Source organism: Gracilinanus agilis, chromosome 2 (assembly GCF_016433145.1).
Source record: "Gracilinanus agilis isolate LMUSP501 chromosome 2, AgileGrace, whole genome shotgun sequence".
Lineage (NCBI taxonomy): Eukaryota > Metazoa > Chordata > Mammalia > Didelphimorphia > Didelphidae > Gracilinanus > Gracilinanus agilis.
The window spans coordinates 719,767,908-719,788,739 of record NC_058131.1 but is presented as its reverse complement, the minus strand read 5'-3'; the positions used below and the strand labels follow the sequence as shown (position 1 = coordinate 719,788,739).

General features: G+C 39.2%; 1 protein-coding gene and 1 pseudogene across 1 annotated transcript in view; one reads left to right on the top strand and one right to left on the bottom strand.

The window, feature by feature from the left end:
- Positions 1-294: 294 nt before the first annotated feature.
- Positions 295-20,832, bottom strand: part of LOC123236544 (lipase member K-like) — a 44,249-nt gene continuing 23,711 nt past the window's right edge. Inside the window, exons 7-10 of the mRNA XM_044662956.1 lie at positions 11,206-11,352; positions 4,007-4,078; positions 3,438-3,509; positions 295-525 (exon numbers count right to left, since the gene is read on the bottom strand). Coding sequence (XP_044518891.1) covers positions 295-525; positions 3,438-3,509; positions 4,007-4,078; positions 11,206-11,352 — 522 coding nt within the window. The remainder of the gene's footprint in view (positions 526-3,437; positions 3,510-4,006; positions 4,079-11,205; positions 11,353-20,832) is intronic.
- The window catches only part of LOC123236545, a 13,850-nt pseudogene continuing 9,957 nt past the window's right edge, over positions 16,940-20,832 (top strand).

Below are 20,832 nucleotides of genomic sequence, written 5' to 3'. Positions count from 1 at the left end.
CCTCTTCTGTAAAATGAGGACATTTTGGAGAAGGAAATGCAAACCACTCCAGTATCTTTGCCAAGAAAATCTCCTGGGTTCCCTTCCTGAGATAATATCTATGAATGTGCTTAACATAGCCCCTGGTGCATATTGGGTTCTTAAGAAATGCTTATTCCCCTTCTCACTGCCCAACAAGAGTGAATGGAAGGATGGAAATGTCTCCACCCAGAAGGAGTACCCATATATCTCCCCCTACCAACCTTGTGGTCTACCTTCCCCACCAGACACAAGAAAAGGACAAGATCTGTGGTATTACCATTGGTTTATCAGATAAAGAATTTCAGAGAAGAATTCATTAGGTGCATCTATTCCCAGAAGAAAGTCAATATGGTTGTAGTGTGGAATCTTCCTGTGATAGATCAGCTTAGGGAGCTTGGGGAGTAATTTCTCCACTTCTTTAGGGGCAGCAAACAGGTCTTGTCCCCCATTCCATATGACTGTTTGTACTTTGATGGCTCCCAAGTCATATAAGGGAGGGGTCACCTGAATGCAATTAAAAGGGTAAAAAATGAACACCTCAGAATATGACAAAGCAAGCAGCAATTCCATTGGAAGGGCTAAAGGAATGGGGAGTCTCTTGCCAGATGCAAGATAGACTTCTTCATAAATGACTCCTTACAGAAGAGATTATTCTGAGAATTGAGTACCCAAAAAAGGATTGAACGAATAGCCCCTGTGCTATGATTGTCCCTTTACACATCCTATAGGGCAAATTGTCTTTAGCTCTCTAAGATCAGACTCTTAAAATGACACCTTTCTGATAGCCAGGTAATCAGTGAGGCTGGTCTCTTGACAGGATGTAAAGATATTATTGCACTCTTTCTTGGGTACCAAATGATGTTTCAGTCTATGTACTACTTTGAAATGTCCAGGTTGTATCCATAAGTGACCAAAGACTTCCATATGTCTTGGACCTTGAGGGCTTCTTGCTAGCATCCTCTTTTGGCCAAGAAGACTATTTCCCTTTCTTGGATCTCCTTTGTCCCCTATTTTCTAACATGAGTTAAGAATCAGTGTCAGAGAGTTGGAACAGACTAGAAATGCCATCCAGTCCAAATCAACAATCTGATTAAAGCCTTGCTATGTGCAAGGCACTGAACTAAGCCCTATTTACCCCCAGGTCTAATCTAACCAAAGAATATACTCATCCAGGTTCTGCCCAGACACTTTCAGTAAAGGGGAACCTCTTCTTTCTAATCCACCTCAGCAGAGCTCTCATTATTTGGAGGATTTTTCTTGATAATGAGAATAAATCTTTGTCACCATAGTTTCGGCCCTTGGAATCTTCTCTGTGAGGGCCCTTCAGTTGTGTGAAAGAAGAAATGTATGAATGAGTCAAGGGGTGGTTGAATGGGTGAATGATACATTTATCAAATGTTTACTGGATGACAGGCACTGTGCTAGACTCTGAGAATACAACGAGGCACCCATAGATAAGGGATTAGTGTTCAAGGTAGATCCTTGACATGACTTGTCCAGAAGCCCTGGTAGTATCAATTGTATTGCTGTGCCCAGAACAGAAATGGAAAGTAGTGGGATCCAGGAGGCACAGCAGATAGCCAGATGGACTATTTGGGCATAAAGATGGGATACTAAGTTTGATCTCTCTGGGGCCAGCTATATCTGTTCAGCTAGGTATGTTTGCACTTTGGCTTTAGGGCAGAAGTTTCAATATCATGTCAATCAATTCCCCCTGGATTTGGGTGGATCATTTTTCACCCTATCCCCTGTCTGTGTTTCTCCAGGCTAAACAGTCCTAGTTTCATTCCCTATGTAAGCTCCTGGAGAATAGGGATGGTTTCATTCTTTGTATTTGTATTCCTTGCATGTAGCATAGTGTCCCTTGTGGGTGCTTGATAAATATTTTTAACTGAGTATTTGATTTCCCTTAACTAAGTATAATATGATATGGAGTTATGCCTCTTTACCATCTTCATCATCCTCTTCAAAGTAAGCTCTAGCTTGTCCATATCCATCCTAAAACATGGTGTCTAGGGATAAATGCCATTCCCAGTGGGAAAATCTTTCCCCATTTAATGGTATGGTTAAGGTATACAAAGGGCTATCTTCAAAACAACTCTAAAAGGTAAATAATTAAAGTATTGTCACCCTCATATTATGGATGAAATGCTAGTTAGGTGGCACTATGCATTGAGCTTTGAGTTCAAATCTACCTTGAGACAGTCACTAGCTTTGTGACATAGATAAGTCATTTAACCTCTCTTTGCCTTGGTTTTCTTGACTTACAGTCAAGTCAATGAGGAAAATAATAGCACCTACCTGTTGGGGTTGTTGTGAGAATTAAATAAGATAATCTTTGTTGAGTACTAGGCACAGAACCTGGCCCATAGTAAGTGCTTAATTTTTGTTCCCTTCCCCCATCTCAGGACCCAAGAGCCAAATGAGTTACCTATAGAACTATTCCCTTTCCTACATGAGAGCTCTTTAGTTACATGAATGAAGAAATGAATGAGTGAATGGATAAATGAATGAATTATAGAAGCTAGTACATGAATTTGGGTATTTTGACTTGAAGTCCAGTTTTCTTTTTATTATCTGAAGGTTCTGCCCATTTTGTAATTTGATTATAATCTCTGTTGATTGGTTAATAAAAATATCTGAAGACTGCAGAAGGCTAATAGGACTGGTAAAACCTTTGATTCAGGTGATATGATCTATTTGGCTCATTAGGTGGCACAGTGGATAGAGCCCTGGATTCAGAAACAGGAGAACAAATCCAGTCTTAGACACTTAGCTTAGCCTACCTCAGTTTCCTCCTCTGTAAATGGGGGTGATTATAGCACTTACTTGAAAAGAAAGCTGTAAGAATCAAATGAAATATAAAGGATTTAGAAAACTTTAATGTACTCTAAATGTAGGCTATAACTTTGTCATTATTATAAAAATCTGTCCTAATATAAGGAAAATAATGGAATCTAAAGAGCAGGATTTCAATATTAGTGTATTATTCACCACCCAGGTGATTGTAAACAAATGAGTTTCTCTCTGGTTTCAGTGTTCTTATCTGTCCAATAAGGGGCTGGAATTTGCTGAACTCCCTGGTCCCTTCCTACTCCAAATCATCAATTCTGTGATCAAATTCATTGCCTGGGTGATGTTGGGTAACTCACTTTCCTCTCTAGACTTTATTTTCCTTATATATATAAGTGAGAGTTTGGGATTAGTGGACCTCTAAGATTCCTTTCAACTTTAATTGTCATGATGTGAGAAACAGCAAAGAATATTGGAGAGAACTTAACTGCACTTCCTGGCATAGAGGTATTGAGATTTGTTTGAAATGGATCTCAGGAAGAAACCAGCTGGCAGAATAGCATCAACGATCTTCATAGGGATTGGCTCCTTCACAAATTGTAACCACATTTGAATGAACGTACCTGGTTATAATGTGCCATATTCTTAGCTGGATTTCCCCAGTCATAAGCTTGGAATTTTGCAGAATACAGAATCTAGAAAGAAAAAAAATGGAATAAATTTATTCATAGGTGTAAAATTCCTTTATGTTAACATCAAGAAGTATAACCAACTATGGGTTTAGAAATCTGGAGCAGTAAAGTTTCTCAGAGGCAACCTAGTTTAACATGATCATTTTATTGATGGGGAAATCATGGTCAAAGGGAGTCAAGTGATTCCTTGCCAGTTACCCCAGTAGTAATTTGTACCAGGTGAGATCAGAATCCAGGTCCTCTGATTTAAAGTCAAAGCACTTTCAATTCTACTTCTGCAACCAGGAGAATCCAAAAGTAATGAAAAAAAAAATTCTAAAGTGAGACATAAACCTAGTCTGTATCCATGGAGTGGGTGCCAGATTCTCTAGGCTGCTGAGCCAGAATGCAGCCAGTGCCAAACATGAAGGAAAGAATCATTTCCCCAGTAATGGTGTTCCCTTTTTCACAAGGGGCCAAATAACTGACCTTGGGATTATGCAAGATTTTTTAATTTCTACCTGTCTCCAGTGGGCTATGTTCTGGACAGAGGTTCCAGCTGGGTTCTGGGATAGATAAACATCTAGGCGGCTCTGGAAAAGAAAGAAGGTTGTATCTCAAATATCTCTAATCAGGATGGATAGTATTTTCATTCATTTGTTTTCTATTACCTCCAGTTTTAGGACTTAGTGTTCAGAGAGTCTTTTAGCACACCACTTCACCCACTTCTTCAATTGAAAGAGAAAGACACTGAAGCCCAAAGCCCTGACATTTGTAAATATTCACCTCTCTTTCTGATATGGTTAAAGCAATCAAGTAAGAAAAAAAAATATTGATCCTGTAAAATTATTGTTGGGAAATGACTTGATATTAGCCCTGTAAGAATAAAGAGAGCCAGCTGGCCAATGTTAGGACAGAAGGGGAAGAGAGAGAGTCTATGAAGGAAGACTCTCTTCTAGCTCTCTCCTCCCACTGAATATACACTGGGAGACTTTGAGGGGGTCTCACCCCGAAACTGGGTGACCTGGATGGTTGTGCCACCCCACAGGAGTTGGGAACAAGGCTTCCCTATAAGATGAGGTATTGGGTATCCCAATCCAATTCTGAATGAGGGCGGAGTCCACACAAGCCTCCCCCCCCCCCCCAAGATCAGCCAACTTCACAGAGGTGGTATGGCTCCAAGATGGAGGCAGCAAGACCAAGCTGTGATTCCCCTCCCCGTCATCTCTCAGGCACTCTGGAATGCTATCTGACTAATAAATATCTTTTATTAATAACAATATAGGGATTGGGGAAAGGGGTGAAGGGCAGAGGGATTTTGGGGTGCCCTCTTCTCTATTTCTATGGTCTTCATCATTCGGGTGGGAACCATTAAGGTTCCCACTCCTAAGCATCTCCCGAAACTTAATTGACTGAAATCTTGCTGTATGAGAAGCAACGTGATGCCTTTGACCAGGTAATCAGGGTTTCAGTGTCCAAAGAAAGATGCTCAGGAAGCCCTCAGGACTGGATTCGAGCTGAGATGTTCTCCTCCTCCCTCTCTCAGTCCTCCGCTGGAAGTCCTTTCCTTCTCCTTCTTCCTCCAGAGAATTACCCAGAATCCTCTCTGGTCTTAACTATCACCAACTGTCACCAACGGCCTTCTTCTGGCTCTTTTTGTCCCATCCCCCATCCTTACAGCCTTCACATATGAAACAGCTTCCTGTAGGTTGGTTGGTAACTTGAAAGTCAGCCAGTCCTTCTGAGATACTGACCACTCCTCTGTTATCCACACACGACATTCCTATCTCTTACATCTCTGCTTTTGTACAGGCTATGCCCAAGACCAGAAACATACTTCCTTCTTCAACTTTGCCTCATATATGTAACTCAACACTGCCAGGTGTTGTGAGGAGCAGTCAGCACAGAGAAGGTTTGGAATATTAGAAAAGCAACTTTGAGTGACAGGAGCGCCAGTTGGAAGGAGAAGCAGAGGTTTGTGGGAGAAAAGAACCTTGGAAGGATCTTTGTCTCAGACTTTTGCCTGACCTCTGGAGTCTACCAACACTACCTGAGGGTTTCCCTGGATTTCTATTTCCCTGAAGACTGGATAGGTTTCCTGATTCTTAACTAGATCATCAAAGAAGAATTTAGACATCTGCCAGCAGCTAGAAGGGGTCTGTGGACCCAACAAGCTTGCTGGCCAACCTCGAAGACTCACTGTCCCATCCTGTTCCAATTTAAGAGAGACGCTCATAAACCTTGTCTGTAGTTTAGCTTAGGTAGCAGATAGAGGAAGGGAGAGTGAAAGCTCCTGGCTTAGCCAGGCACCAAGGACCTCATTTGTTGTTGTGACAGGACAGGACTATCTAATCCCATTCACCTCTCCCATCCTTGATACTTCAATACAATAAATCATTTTGTTGTCAAATTAGTAGTCAGATAAAGCTCCTTTGGGGACACAGTGGCAATAGAGAGAAGAAGAGGGATCTGGAGGAGACTTTTTATCAAGCTTTGGCTACACAAAGTCCAAGGCTGCCAGTCATTCAATCTTTCCCAGGCAGAGTTGGGTTCAGTAAGGGGTTTTTTTGGGTTCAGGAAATTATGTCCTGGAAAATGGTTTATACTCAAACCCAAAGAAACCCCTAACTGGACACTGACTCCTGTCCATCTCTGTCAGCTATGCCAGTCACAGAGATACCCTCTGGATACCCTCTAAGTAAAAGTGGAGAGAGCTCCTCAGATAAGCTTTACACACATAAGCCTATCTGATCAAAACAACACCTCTGGGCTCTCCATAGTCATCTTTACAGTGTAAAGAGGTTGAATAGATCCCTGTAGGTACACCTAGATTCAAGCATGATCTTGGTACTGAGAAGAAGCAAGGAGGGAATTTGGAGTTCATTTCTTTCACAAAAGGAAGGAATAGGGACAGTTGGGTAGTTCAGTGAATTGAGAGCCAGACCTAGAGACAGGAGGTCCCAGATTCAAATCTGGCCTCAGATACTTCCTAGCTGTGTGACCTTGGGCAAGTCACTTAACCCCCATTGTCTAGCCTTTACCACTTTTCTATCTTGTAACCAATACACAGTATTGATTATAAGATGGAAGGTAAGGATTTTATTTTAAAAAAAGGAAGGGATGACTGTACAATAATAATGCTTTGGAGCTGTAAGGTCTTATAACCCCTTCATTTTACATATAAAAAAAGAATAAATTTTGCCATTCTTTAAAAACCCACCTTTAACTTGATTTTAACATCTCCACAAGCTGAGTATTGTGATAATGAGATTAAATCTACCCTGCACATCTTTAGATTTAATCTCCAAAGGTGAAAACATTTCCATTTAACTCACAAGTTGGGTGGTTTGTAACCCGCATGTGCTAGAGTGAGTAACAAATTAGAATTTACTGACAGCCTCCTGGGCAGTCCTAAGAAAAGTGTCTTGTGATTGGACATGCAAACTAAGAGGAGGCCACAGGAAGAGACACAAAAGAGGCCCCTTTAAAAAGAGACCTCAGTCAGCTGGGCCCGCTTTTCTGGTTCGTGAACGGGACCTGAAGGAGCTCTTCTGGTTCATGAACAGACTTGGAGGAGGTCTGGAGCCGGTGAGATTGTTCCATGTGGTGAGTGTCAAGACTGAATCTTCCTGAACTTCTCTTAAGGAACTTCCTTTTAATAGAGACTCTGTGGATGAAGCTTTTGCTTTGTTCGCCTTCAAGGCCCTTTGGCCCTCTGGCTTTCTGGCCTTGGGATCAAGGCCAAATTTCCCTCCACTGAGGGTTAATTAGATCTACCTGGATTGAACTAGAGGATCAGAGCAAATTACCTACTGTGTTAGATTACTTATCCTATCTTATCCTCTCTCTTATTTCATTATTTCTACTTCTTCTTCTCATTTGTAAATAAATTTCCATAAAAGTCATTTTAACTTGAGGTTATTCTTTAATTGGGGACTGATAATTGTTCAATCCCCTGGCAACCAACCTTTTAATATTTACCCAATCAAAACCCCTTTTTACCCCTTACAGTATTTCGTGTCTCTTCCTTATTCACAGTCATAGTTGTAGAAAAAATTTTCTGCTCTCATTGAATCTATTGCTCACCTCCATCTCACATCTCAAACCTTTATGATCTGGCTTCTGACTCTTGAACTCAACTGAAATGACTCTTTCCATGTTTATCAAATATCTCTTATTGCTAACCTAGTGGTCTTTTCATGGTATTCATCCTCTTCAATCTCTCCCCAGTGCTTGACTCTGGTGACCACCCTATCCTTGAGAATCTCTCCATTCTGTCACAGCTTGTCCTTGTTTCTCAATCATCTTTCCTGGTTCATCCATATTTTGCCCCATAGGCAAGTGTGTCCCTCAGGACTTTGTCTTAGGCTTCTTCCTCAATAATCTTTTGGGTTGAATTAATCAGATTCCTAGGGTTCAGTTGACTCTCAAATCCATACATGTTTAAAAACAGTTTACCCTTCTCTTTTTGGATTTCCAGGCTTGTAGTGACAATTCCTAGTTTGATAGCATCTCCTGGAAATGCACAAGCATCTCAGATTTGCAGAGTGTTTTCCTGCTTAAATGTCTTCTACGGGCCCTCTTTAAGTGCTGCATCAATCAAATCTCAGGAACCTTGGAAAACCCTTGTGAAGGAGTTAGTGAGGCTATTATTTACCCTTTGTGGCTGAACTCACTTTACCAGAGGAGGTAAAGTGTTCATTCCTTTCCAGACTATATTCCTGACTCTCCAAACTTTTCTGTGAGATACCTCAGAAAGCACTTCACATTGGAAACTGACTCTACCCCAAGACTTCCCACATTGGAAATACTCTGCCTCTGTAGCCTTTTCTTCTGATTGGCTGTTTCATCCCAGAACCTTCATTTTGAGGAGGCTATCTAAAAAAAGCATGTCTTCATTCCTTTCCAGGTTATAATCTGTATTCTCTGGGTAACCACACTTTTCCCCTTCCCTCTCCCATTTTCAGCTTCCTATTATCTCTTGCCTTCCTCAGTTAGGATGCAAGCTTCTTGAGGTCAGAGACTGTCCTTTTTGTTTATGTCTATAGTCCAAGAGCTCAGCACAACTGAAACAGTCAAGTAGCTTTGGCTAAGAACCTACTATGTGCCAGATACTTTCTTTAATGCTGGCAATACCAATGAAGGAGAAAAAAAACCATCCCTGCTCTCAAAGAGCTAAGTCTAACAGGGGAGACAATATATAAAGAGAATCAGTGATACAAAATGCATATTGACTCACTATTTGACAAAAACTGCTGGGAAAACTAGGAAGCAATATGGCAGAAAATAAACATAGACCAACATTTTACACCATAAACAAAGATAAAATCAAAATGGATATTTGATCTAGAAATGAAAAGTGACACCTTAAACAAATTAAGGGAACACTAAAAGTTCATATGAAAGATTTATGGATAAAGAAAGAATTTATGACCAAATAAAAAAACATTACTCCCCACCCCCAAATGAAACAGATAATTTTGATTACATTAAATTAAAACCTTTCTGTACAAACAAAACCGATGCAAACAAAATTAGAAAGGAAACAACAAATTGGGGGGAAATCTCTAGCAAGAATCTCTGACAAAGGTATAATCTTGAAATACATAGAGAACTGAGTCAAATTTGTATTAAAACAAAGCATTACCCAATTGGTCAAAGGATATTAACATGCAGTTCTCAGAGGAAGAAAGTAAAACTATTTACAGTCATATTAAAAATGTTCCAAATCTATTGTTTAGAGAAATACAAATTAAAACAATTCTGATATATAACCTCATACCTATCAGATTGTCCATTATGACCAAAAAAAAGAAAATGGCAAATGTTGGAGGGATGTGGGAAAATTGTCACACTAATATAATGTTGGTTGATCTATGAACTCATACAATCATTTTGGAGACCAATATAGAACCATAACCAAAGGGCCATCAAACTATGCATACCAATTAACCCAGCAATACCACTAGTGAGTCTATATCTCAAAGAGATCAGAGATAAGGAAAAGGACCAAACTGCATAAAAATATTTTAGCTTTTTTTAAATAATGGTAAAGAATTAGAAACTAATGGATGTACACCAATTGGGCAATGGCTGAACAAATTACAATATATTTGTATCCTATTGTGTCATAAGAAATGACAAACAGGATGCATTCAGGAAAACTGGGAAAGACATAGGAACTGATGCAAAGTGAACAGAACCAGGAGAACACTGTATATAGTAACAGAAATATTGTATGATGATCAACTGTGAAGGACTAAACTATTATCAGAAAAGCAAGCTTCAAGATATCCATGTGTTTCATGATGAAAAATGTAATCCACAGCCAAAGAAGAAACTGTCTGATTGCATGCCATCTTTCACTGTTTCCTTCACAAGTTTCCTTTTTATTATAGGGGTGATACATGTCTTCTGTCATGGCATGAGCAATATGTAAATATGTATTGCATAAACAAATTGGTATAACCTATATCAGACTATTTACTGCCTGAGGTGAGGGGAGGGATTGCAGGAAAAGGATCTGACTCCTAAAATGTGAGAAAATAATTGTTGAAAATTATTTTAAAAACACAACCAAAGTAAAAAACAAACAAACATTAATTTTGAGAAAGATTTCTGATTTTGGCAGTGTGGAGTACTTCCAGGCCAGGAAGTCTCTCCACCCTGAAAAATATCCATTTCTAAGATCTAAATAGTTCTGAAGCACCTAAATGGCTAAATTATTTTCTCAGGTTCACATAGCTAGCAAATGTCAGGAGTGAGATTTAAAGTCAGAATCTCCTGACTCTGAGTTTAGTACTCTGTTCATTATATTGCATTACATCTTAGTAGGGTTCTATAAATAAAATAAAATCAAGTAAAATGACAACTGTGAAGATAGGATTAACTCTCTCATTGTCTATTGTTAGCTAAATAAATCAAGAACTTAAAGTACTCCTACTTGACACTAAGTAAGAGAATTTGTAAGTCACTTACTAGAGTAGGCTCACACCTCCAAAGGTCACTGCTCCCTGCCCCTTGGGCAGTGTTAGGCAAATTGAAAGACTACCATTGGTTCCCATAAAGTGGGGGAGCAACAGGAATTGATATAGAGAAAACTGCTTTTAAAAAGCCAGTTCGAGGATTCAGGGATGCTCTCTACATTGGTGAGCCGAATTGCAGGAGGAGACTCTCCCTGGATCTTGCTTTAGCTTGTGGTGGTAAGTGGAGTGATTCCTTCCTTGGTTCTTAAGTGGAGACCCTCTAAGCTTGTTGGCTCTTTGGTGGGACACTCCCTTCAGTGTGAGTTCTGGTGAGATTCTTGGCGGTATTAGCCTTGTGTGCACTAAAGGTTCTCAGTAGATTTTTCAGCATCTCCTAACTTTGGATTTCAGCTTTCTAATTAGGACTTTGGATTCTGGTGAGATTCACTTTCAGATTTGCATTTGTGGTCTGGAGATATTAGGATTAAACTTACGGTACTTGTAGCTAGGCAGTACTTTCTTTCTCTTTATCTACATTTTTCCACTTTCACTCTTTCCATCTCTGTAAATAAAGCTGCTAAAAGTCATTTTGACTTAATCTATAGTATTTTTAAATTGGTGACCACAATATTACTTTAAAACTTTCATATTTAGCATAAAAACATACATTTAAATTCTTACATAACTATATTAAGGAAAGTGAGCAGGAAAGCAGGGGGGTTATCCTCTATTTATAAGAAGGAGTGGACACCTACCATGTTAAAGTTTTCCTGATTATGTCCATATACACGGAAGAATAAGCCTGCACAAAGATGACTGAACATTTTCTGGTTACACACTTGGCTTCCAAAGAACCGATTCAAGGAGGACATTGGGAACAGCTCCTTTCTACCAAAGATAATCTGGAGGAACAAGATGAAATACAACAAAATGAGAAGCATTAAGATTGTAGTATCCCACAATCATACTGCTGGGATGGGATGCAAAATGGTTAATGTTATGTTCAAACCCTGGGAATGTTGGTCTCACCTTGATTGACAAGGGAGACAATTGGAGACATTGAAATGTTCCCAGATGCTGTGAGACAGGGGCAAAAGTTGGTTGGCCTAGGAGTATAAATACCCCAATAGCCATCTGGAAGGAAACTTTGACCATTGATCTTTGGGGTCTTTGTCCTTGACCATTGATCTGTGGGTCTCTGATGGTTGGTCATTGGTTTTCTCTGAATCTCCCTAGATCTTTAGGCATCTGACTCATCATGGCTATTTAGATCTTTGGGCCCAGGTGGTGATCGGGAGGAAGGAAGTATAAGAAGAAGAAGGGTGGTGTTTTCTTAAGTGTGGTTACTTCCTGAAGGCTGTTCAGGCTAGCACATCACAAACTGACAATAAGAAGCCGAGAGAGAAATCATCAATGCAGTGTATCCGGCAGAGCAGTCTCTCTGGTTTGGCAGTGGTCAAACTGAATCAGAGGGGTTGTGAAGAACAAGAGCTTCAGCCTTATAAATCAATAAGCCTCCAGTCCTGAGGGATTATAGCCTATAGATAATAGTTTGACAGGGTCTCCAATCCCCAATCCATATCCTGATAATACTTTCCCTAATTAAGGTCAAAGATAAATATTTAATAAGTACCTTTCTGAGAGGTCATTATATCATGACCCTTGGGGAGGGAACAAATGCAGTCAGATGAACAACGTGATCCAAAGCTAATCAGAGCCCAATACTAATAACTGATCCAACCCCAGGTGGCACCTGAAGGGCTCTCCATCCACCTGACCAGTTAGGGTCCTACCTGGGCACTGTTATTTTGAAAGAGGAATCATACCATCAAGCAAAGGTGACTGAGTTGGTGTTTCCCAGTCACCAGCAACCTAGCGGAATAGAAAAACACAGCTTCCCTCACCAGTATCCATATATATCCCCTAGGAGTATAGTAGTACCCCTTTTATTTCTTTATAACATTAAGTAGGATATGTTTGGCCACCTCTTCCCTCACTTTTTCATTCTCTGTCTCCAGTCATCTCTCCTGTTGATAACTTTGGATAGTAAACACAGCAACTCAGGTACATAGATGTTGAGCTGGAGGACATTTGAGATCAATTTCCTCTTTTTATATCTAAAGAATCTGAGAAACAGTTAAGATAAGGGCCTTGTCCAGCATCACAGATGTCATAGAGCTGGTAGAAACTCCCAGAATCATGTGATAACAGTTCTAAAGGTAGAAAGGGCCTTAATGATCCAGTCTCTTTATTTGACTGGGGAGAAAATTGAGACCCAGAAAGAATAAGCACTTTGTGCCAGATCAAATATAACACATAGCAATGTCATCTGTGTCTGTGTGTCATGAGATACATATTAATCCCAGGACCACTAGTACCTAGAGATTTGGATTTCAGGTGACCCTGAAGGTAATACCTCAAGGATGAAAGTCAGAGCCCAGAATCAGGCTAAAAGAATTGGTTATACGGGGATAAAGGAACTGAATCCCAGAAAAGTAAAATGCCTTTTCTGAGGTAATAATGATCTTAGATATCATCTAGTCCAATCTTATCCTTTTACGTATGTGGATATGGACTCTGTCCATATTTTTATGTCAGTAATTATCTAGTGCTCTATCCACTAAAAGTTATCAATGCTCAGTGACCATGAATGCATTGGGTCTCAGAGTAAGCAAATGAGAAGCCAAAAGAGATGTACAAGAGCTAAAGATAAGAGATCCTAGAACAGTGATAGAGAACCTTTTAGAGACCAAGTACTCAAACTGCAACTCTTGCACCATATGTGAGTTGCCCTCTTATCCCAGATAAGATAGGGAGGAAGGAATCCCATTGGGCTGCTGGGAGTATCCTCTACTACATTGGAGAGGGGAACAGGAGCAACCTTTTCTGACATACATGCCATAGGTTCACCAACATGGTCCTAGAATCTCAGAGTTGGAAGTTATCTCAGGGCTCTCATAGTTCAATATGTTTCTGAGCAAGGATCATCCCTACATCCAGTACCAAGATGTCAGAATGAGGTAGGAATTTTCCTGTTCTCAAATTTTATTTAAAACTATTTTAAAATGAAGTCTTCCCCCAAATTTCAGAGCAGTAAAACAGTTTTCCAATCCAGAAATGCTTGTAGAATCAGCAGGAGAAGGTTTGTCTTCCTGGGTTTGGGGAGGAGTACAGTCCTTAGTAGGTAGACTGAATAGGGTCACGTAGCAGAGAGGCTTCAACCCAACCAAACCAGCAACAGACCTAGCCCCAGATACGGTCAGCAAGGAGGCCTCAATTGGACCTCTGGCTACAGCAGGGCTCCACCCCCCAGGTCAGGTCACCAGCAAGTTTCCCCACTGTGCTGGCCAGCAATGAAGTCACACTCCTGCAGCAGCATGGCCTCAACACTGTACAAGCTACCAGCAAGTTCCCATCCCTAGGGCAAGCCAACAGGGAGGCCTGACGTCCAGGCCAAAATAACAAAAAAGGATACCAATTATGCAACCCCAAATCCAAGATTTCCCTCAAGTCAAGCCACTTAAGATATCTATGATACAAGAGATTCTTCATTTATTTAAAATACTTGAGGTAATCATGGGAAACAATGGGGCTAAACTGATTGACTCTTACATAATTTGAATATGATGGGAAGATATCAAAAAACCTCAAACTATACAAAATCAAAGATAAATAAAGAATATGGAAGACACTAGGAAAAGAGAAAAGGAGGGAAAATTGGGGGTAAATTATCTCACATGAAGAGGCATATAAGATTCAATTCAGTGGATGGAAAGATGGAAGGCATGGCAGACAATGCTTAACCTTATTCTCATTGGAATTGGTACAAAGTGGGAATAACACCCACATTCAGTTAGCTGTAGAAATCCATCTTGCAGACGTAGAAAATTAAGAAGGGAAGGGAAGATAAGAAAAGAAGGGTACAGAAAAAAGTGAGGGTGAACTTAGGGAGGCAGTAGTCAGAAATAAAAAATATTTGTGAACAGAGAAAGGCTAAAAGGAGAGGAAGAGAAAGAGAAACAGGGGGAAACTAATATGGAAGGAAACACAACTAGTAATCATAACTGTGAATTTGAATGGGATAAACACACCCAAAACAGAAAAGGATAGCAGAGTGGATGAAAAGCACAAATTCTAAAATATGCTGCCTACAAAATAACACACTTAAAGCAGAGACAAACCCAGAGTAAAGATAAAGTGCTGAAGCAGAATCTCCTTTGTTTCAGCCAAAGTTAAAAAAGCAGGGTAGAAATTATGATTTTACACAAAGTAATAGTGACCTCCCTCCTCACACATCATGGAAAGATTTATATGAAATGATACATACAGTAATAGCAATAAAGTATAATGATCAATTGTAAAAGACAACTATTAGCAATGCAAGGATCCAGGACAACTACAAGGAGCTGATGATGAAAAAGCCTATCCACTGCTATAGAAGGGACTGAGAAAGTCTGATTGCAGATTAAAGCCTGCCATTCTTCATTTTATTTCCTCCATGAACTTTTCTCTAGTGTAATCAATATGTGTCTTCTTTCACAACATGATGAACATGGAGATATATATCACATAATAATATATGACAAATGTACATCTTATTACCTGATCTCTTGGGGAAGGGGGAGGGGTAGGAAAAGGAGGGAACATGCATTTCAAAAGTGTCAGAAAATGATAATTTCCCCCCAATTCATCAAGCATTTATTTATTTTTTCATTACACTACATTTTAAACAATTTTAATATTTTTATTTTCCCCCATTTCATGTTAAAACAATTTTTAATATTCTTTTTAAAAACATTTTGAGTTCCAAATACTCTCTCTTTTTCTGACTCTCACTCCCTCAATCCTTCCCTCCTCTTTTCTCTTCCTAAGGTGGAAAACAATCTGATATCTATTTTACATGTATAATTGTGTAAAAAATTTTTCATATTAGTCATTTTGGGGTAGAGATTTTCAGTGAAAAGAAAAAAGAAAGAAAATGAAATTTATTTCAGTTTGCATTCAGACACCATTAGTTCTTTCTCAGATAGCAAATGGCATTTTTATCACAAGTCACTGGGATTGTCTTAGATCACTGCATTGCCAAGAATAATTAAGCCATTCACAGTTGTCTATCAAGGAATATTGCTGTCATTTTGTACAATGTTTTCTGGTTCTGCTCATTTCACTTTGCATCATTTTATGTATGTTTTTCCAGATTTCAGAAAATAATTATTAAAACTTCTACTAATATGTAATCTGGAAAAAAACCACACTAAAAAAAGAATTATTGGACTACCTGAAAGCTATCAAAAAAAGAATCTGGAAATCATATATCAAGAACTTTTCGAGGAAAACCAACCTGATATTCTAGAATTAGAAGATAAAATTAAAATTGAAACACTCCACCAATCAGCTCCAGAAAGAGACTCCTAAATGAGAAATTGTAGGAATATTATAGCCAAATTTCAGAGCTCCAAAGTTAAGCAGAAAATACTATAAACAGCAAGAGAGAAACTATTCAAAGATCACAGAATCACAGTCAGGATAACATAAAAATTAACCACTTCTACCTTAAAAAAACTAAGGGCCTTTGACTCTGATATTCCAGAGAACACAGGGGATAGGATTATAACCAAGAATTAACTACCCTCTAAAAATGAGTATAATCCTTCAGGGAGAAAATGGATATTTAATGACTTTGAGAACTTTCAAACATTCCTAAGGAAAGGACCAGAACTGTGTAAAATTTTCGATATTCAAACAGGAGACTCAGGAGAAACATAAGAAGCTACACAGAAAAGAGAAATCATAAGGAATTCAATAAAGTGAATTGTTTATTTTCTTATATGGGAAGATAATACTTGTAACTCCTAGGAACTTTATTCACATTTAATATAATTAAAGGAATATTTATAGACGAAAGTTGGGGGTGTGAATTAACTTCAATGAGATGCTAGCCAAAAAACCATAATTATGAGATGAGATAGAGGACTGCACTGAGAGAACAAGGAAGGGAGAAACAGAGTGGGGTGAATTATCTCAAATAAAAGAAGTGCAAAAGAGCTATTAAAATGAAGGGGAATATGGGTTTGGGGGGCATTGCTTGAACCTTATATTCATTGGATTTGGTTCAAAGAGCAAATACACACTCAGTTGGATATGGATATCTATCTTACCCTATAAAGGAACAGGGATAAGAGAAGGCAGGGGATGGGAAGATGAGAGAAGGGAAGATGGGTTTGGGGAAATGGTGCTAAAAACAAACCACTTATTAGCAGAGGTAGAATAAAAGGAGAGTAAAAAAGAAAAATAAATAGGGTAAAAGTAAGATGGAAAGAGATACACAGTTAATTATCATAACTGTAAGTGGAAATGGGGTGAACTCACCCATAAAAGGGAAGTGAGTAGAAGAATGTATTAAAAACCAGAACCCTGGCATTCCCCAGTCTTCAACCCTCTTACACCAACTTTCTGTTTCCAATTCCACCACCTATCATCTCTGTGACAATGATGGAATAGGTCATCTCCTTTGCCAAGGACTTCTTGCCTGGTGGCATCACCACTGCCATTTCCAAGACCATGGTGGTCCCCATTGAGAGAATCAAGCTATGATTGCAGGTGCAGTATGCAAGTAAACAAATTGCTGCAGATAAGTAGTACAAAGGCATTATGGATTGCATAATCTGAATTCCAAAGGAACAAGGGATGCTTTCCTTCCAGCAGGGTAACTTAGCAAATTACATCAGATATTTCTCTACCCAGGCCCTTAACTTTGCCTTTAAGGATAAGTATAAGCAGGTGTTTTTGGGAGAAGAGGACAAGCACACACAATTTTGGAGCTATTTTGCTGGTAATCTTGCTTCTGGTGGTGCAGCTGGAGCCACTTCTCTCTGCTTTGTCTACACTTTGGACATTCCATTGCATCTCACAATCCCTTGGCAAATGTTGTAATACGGAACACTCTGCCCCTGTATCTACCAAACCCTGTAGTATTTTCCCATTTATTTCAATATTGATTATTGGTTCACTATGGCATTATTTTTGTGCAAAGGAAGCAAATGGCTTAGTTGACTTTGTGGCTTAAAATCAGTGGTATCAGATTCCAATGTCAGTATATTAGGTGATATTTGGTAATTCAAGATGTCTGCCTCATCTGTCATGGCAGTCCCCATGGACAGGTTGTCTGAATATTTTAACTTGTTCCCTTCTCCCAGCTCATGTGTCTCCCTGGTTACTGTAACTGGCTTAGAATCTTCAGGGACTGCTCTGCTTGGGAAACATGTCTGCCCTGGAAAGTCAGTTAGAAACTGATCTTTTACTTTCAAAGCTGGAGGCTTATGAGAGTCTCCTTTTACAGCTTCAGGGTGACAATTTGTTGTAATATGTTGCCCTTTCACTGTGCCTGGGGGTCTCTGCCCTAACTTTGGTCTTATTTGCTGGTAATCCATGTCCCAAAGGAACTTAGTTTTTTCTCTTAGTCCCTCAGAATTCTCAGGGAAGCTGGTGGGGTTTGGTTTAAGAAAAGCCTAGTTCAAAAGCACTTTGGGTTTAAACTGTTTCTCTGTTTGGATTCTTGGTATGAAATCACAAACCATTGCGGTTAAGACCAGATATTATGTTGCCATTATTGATTTGGGAGGCCGGCAAGTCTATTGTTTCTGATAGAGGTTGTTCTTGGCTACTTTGTACTTTGAGTGAGGTTGAGGGCAAAAATGTTTCTCTTTCCACTATGGTAAAACACTGTTCCTAGGGCTGGGATACATATGGCTTTTCTCTTTTGCCAATATGTTTCCCTCTGTGTATTTCTTTATTCAGAATAGGCTCTTGATTCCTATGTGAAAAAAAGTCTTTTCCCAACACAGGTATTTCTATTTGGGTGGTTGATATTAAGCTTATTCTGCTTCTGACCAAACCCTTGCTCCATGTCCTACATCCCCATTTTGTATTGGAGCATGTACTGATTCAGTGTTCCCCTTAAAAGTGTGATCATCCCCAAAGATTTTTCTCTTCATTTGAGCTATCTCTTCATGCATTTCTAGTTCCTCAGCAGTGCTTTTTCTGGTTTTATCTTCCAATAATGCATATTGGTTATCATTATTGGTGTTGCTTAACCATAGAACTGTAGCCTCATTCTCTGCTTTGCCTCTATTCCCATTAAGCTCATTGCTCTCTCTTCTCTTATCACTTGTCTCTGTACTAGATAAATTAGTGGTTTGGCTTCATTGTTTTCTTGGCCTCTCTCCCATTTTGAAGTAGCTTTGCATCTGTTGGAGTGATGGAGTTTGGGAATTTGCCTTGCAATCATGGGTACAGCATTTTATCTGATCTTTAATATCATCCTTCTGATTTGTTTTGGCTCCCCATCTATTGTAAGATTTTCTCTGAGAGTCTCTGCCTGCTCTGTCTTTTGAAAAGTCAATTTGCTTCTTGAAGCTACATTGCCTGATTAAATGACCCTGTTTGTGGCAAAGGAAGCATCTTGGTACTTTGTAATATGTTTTCTTTGGACTTGAATAAGACTCTGTTTGTATGTTTGACCTCTAGCTGTTTGTAGAGCTAAATTTTTAATCTCTTCTCTTCCTTTGTCTTTATTCATCTCTTTTAACTGCCTCTTTAGTTCAGCTATTGTTCTATCTTTCTCTGACTCTGACTCAGTTTTTCCTCTTTGTTCCTTGTTTCTTGAGTCATGAATGTATGTGGCATGCTGTCTTAATTCTTCCAATGTTAGGGATTTCCATTGAGGACAACTTTGTTTGAAGCAAATTTGTATGGGTATGGTGGTCCCCTTTATAAACTGCCTTCTAATGTGGGGTAGAGATTCAGCTGTTTGGTCTTTGTGGAACCCCCCAAATTTTTCAGCTCCCTCAATTAAATGGTCTAGAAAAAGACTGGGGTGTTCATCCTCTGCCTCAACTTCTCATGTTTATTCCATACATTAGTGTAGGAAGCCATCAAAGCTGTGATGTTTAGCACAGCTATTCACCAGCTCTGACAATCCAGCACAGCAGGTTGTCAAGAGGATGGAAATTCCACACTCAGTTTACCCTATGTGATTCTTTTTACAGTAACATTCCCTTGCTTTGAAACTATTGCAATAAATATCCTTATTTGGCCCCAGGGAGACACAGAAAAACAATACAGGTTCATGGCAAGAATAGCCACAGTCACAGACTACTCATTATCCCAAAATAAACCCCTATACAAACTCCCAGAGTACAGAAACTTTACCTAGAATCAGCCCAGCAAAAAACCAGCAGTTAGTGAGTTAATGCAAGTTTCTAAATTCCCCAGCAAAAAAGTACCTGGCCTGGGTTTGTTCCCAAACTCCCACAGACCAAGGAAACACAAGGAAAATGGGGGAATGACAAATTAGCACAGAATCACCCTTCCAGAACTGCATTCTTATTAACCCTATAGCAGAAAGAACAGCAAACATACTTTTAAGAAAATAGAGAAAAATGGAAGAACATAATGGGAACAAAATTTGGATCAGACTGATATTATTGTGTCTTATTTGATGTAATCAATCACCATAACTCTCTCCTTGATTGATGATAGGTATGAATAGTATAACGTAACAATATACATGATTTAATTAGTTAAAATATAATCAACCATTATGCTTAACTAGGAAATGAAGTTCTTGTACCTTATGGATGGCTGAAAATAATAAGTTCCAACTAAGCCATTCTGTAATGAATAATTCTTGACAAGCTTGCTTCTTTGTTTAACCAAAGTAAGATAATTAGTAAATGCCAATCCTATAATGTTTCAAAAGTTAATATGTGATTTTGAATGTATGGGAAAATTGAAACCTGTATGAGATCATAAAGAAAAAAAGGGTATAAAAATAAAAACCAGCAGATGACACCAGAGAGAACAGCCTCTACAATTCCACTTGCATTCTGGTTCATCTTCATTTCATTATCGCCATGCCATCCCACCTCCAGAGACCCTCCTGAGCAAAGAGCAGGCTCTTTGCACATTAGGGAATTTAGCATGTATTTTTTTTTAACATTTATTAATAATCATTTTTAACCTGGTTACATGTTTCATGCTCCTACTTTCCCCTTCACCCCCCGCACTCCCCCCACCATGGCCGACACACATTTCCACTGGTTTTGTCATGTGTCCTTGATCAAGACCAATTTCCCAATTGTTGGTGGTTGCATTGGTGTGGTAGTTTCGAGTCCACATCCCCAATCATGTCCGCCCCGACCCATGCGTTCAAGCAGTTGCTTTTCTTATATGTTTCCTCTCCTGCAGTCCTTCCTCTGAATGTGGGTAACATTCTTTACCATAAATCCCTCAGAATTGTCCTGGGTCATTGCATTGCTGCTGGTACAGAAGCCCATTACATTCAATTTTACCACAGTATATCAGTCTCTGTGTACAATGTT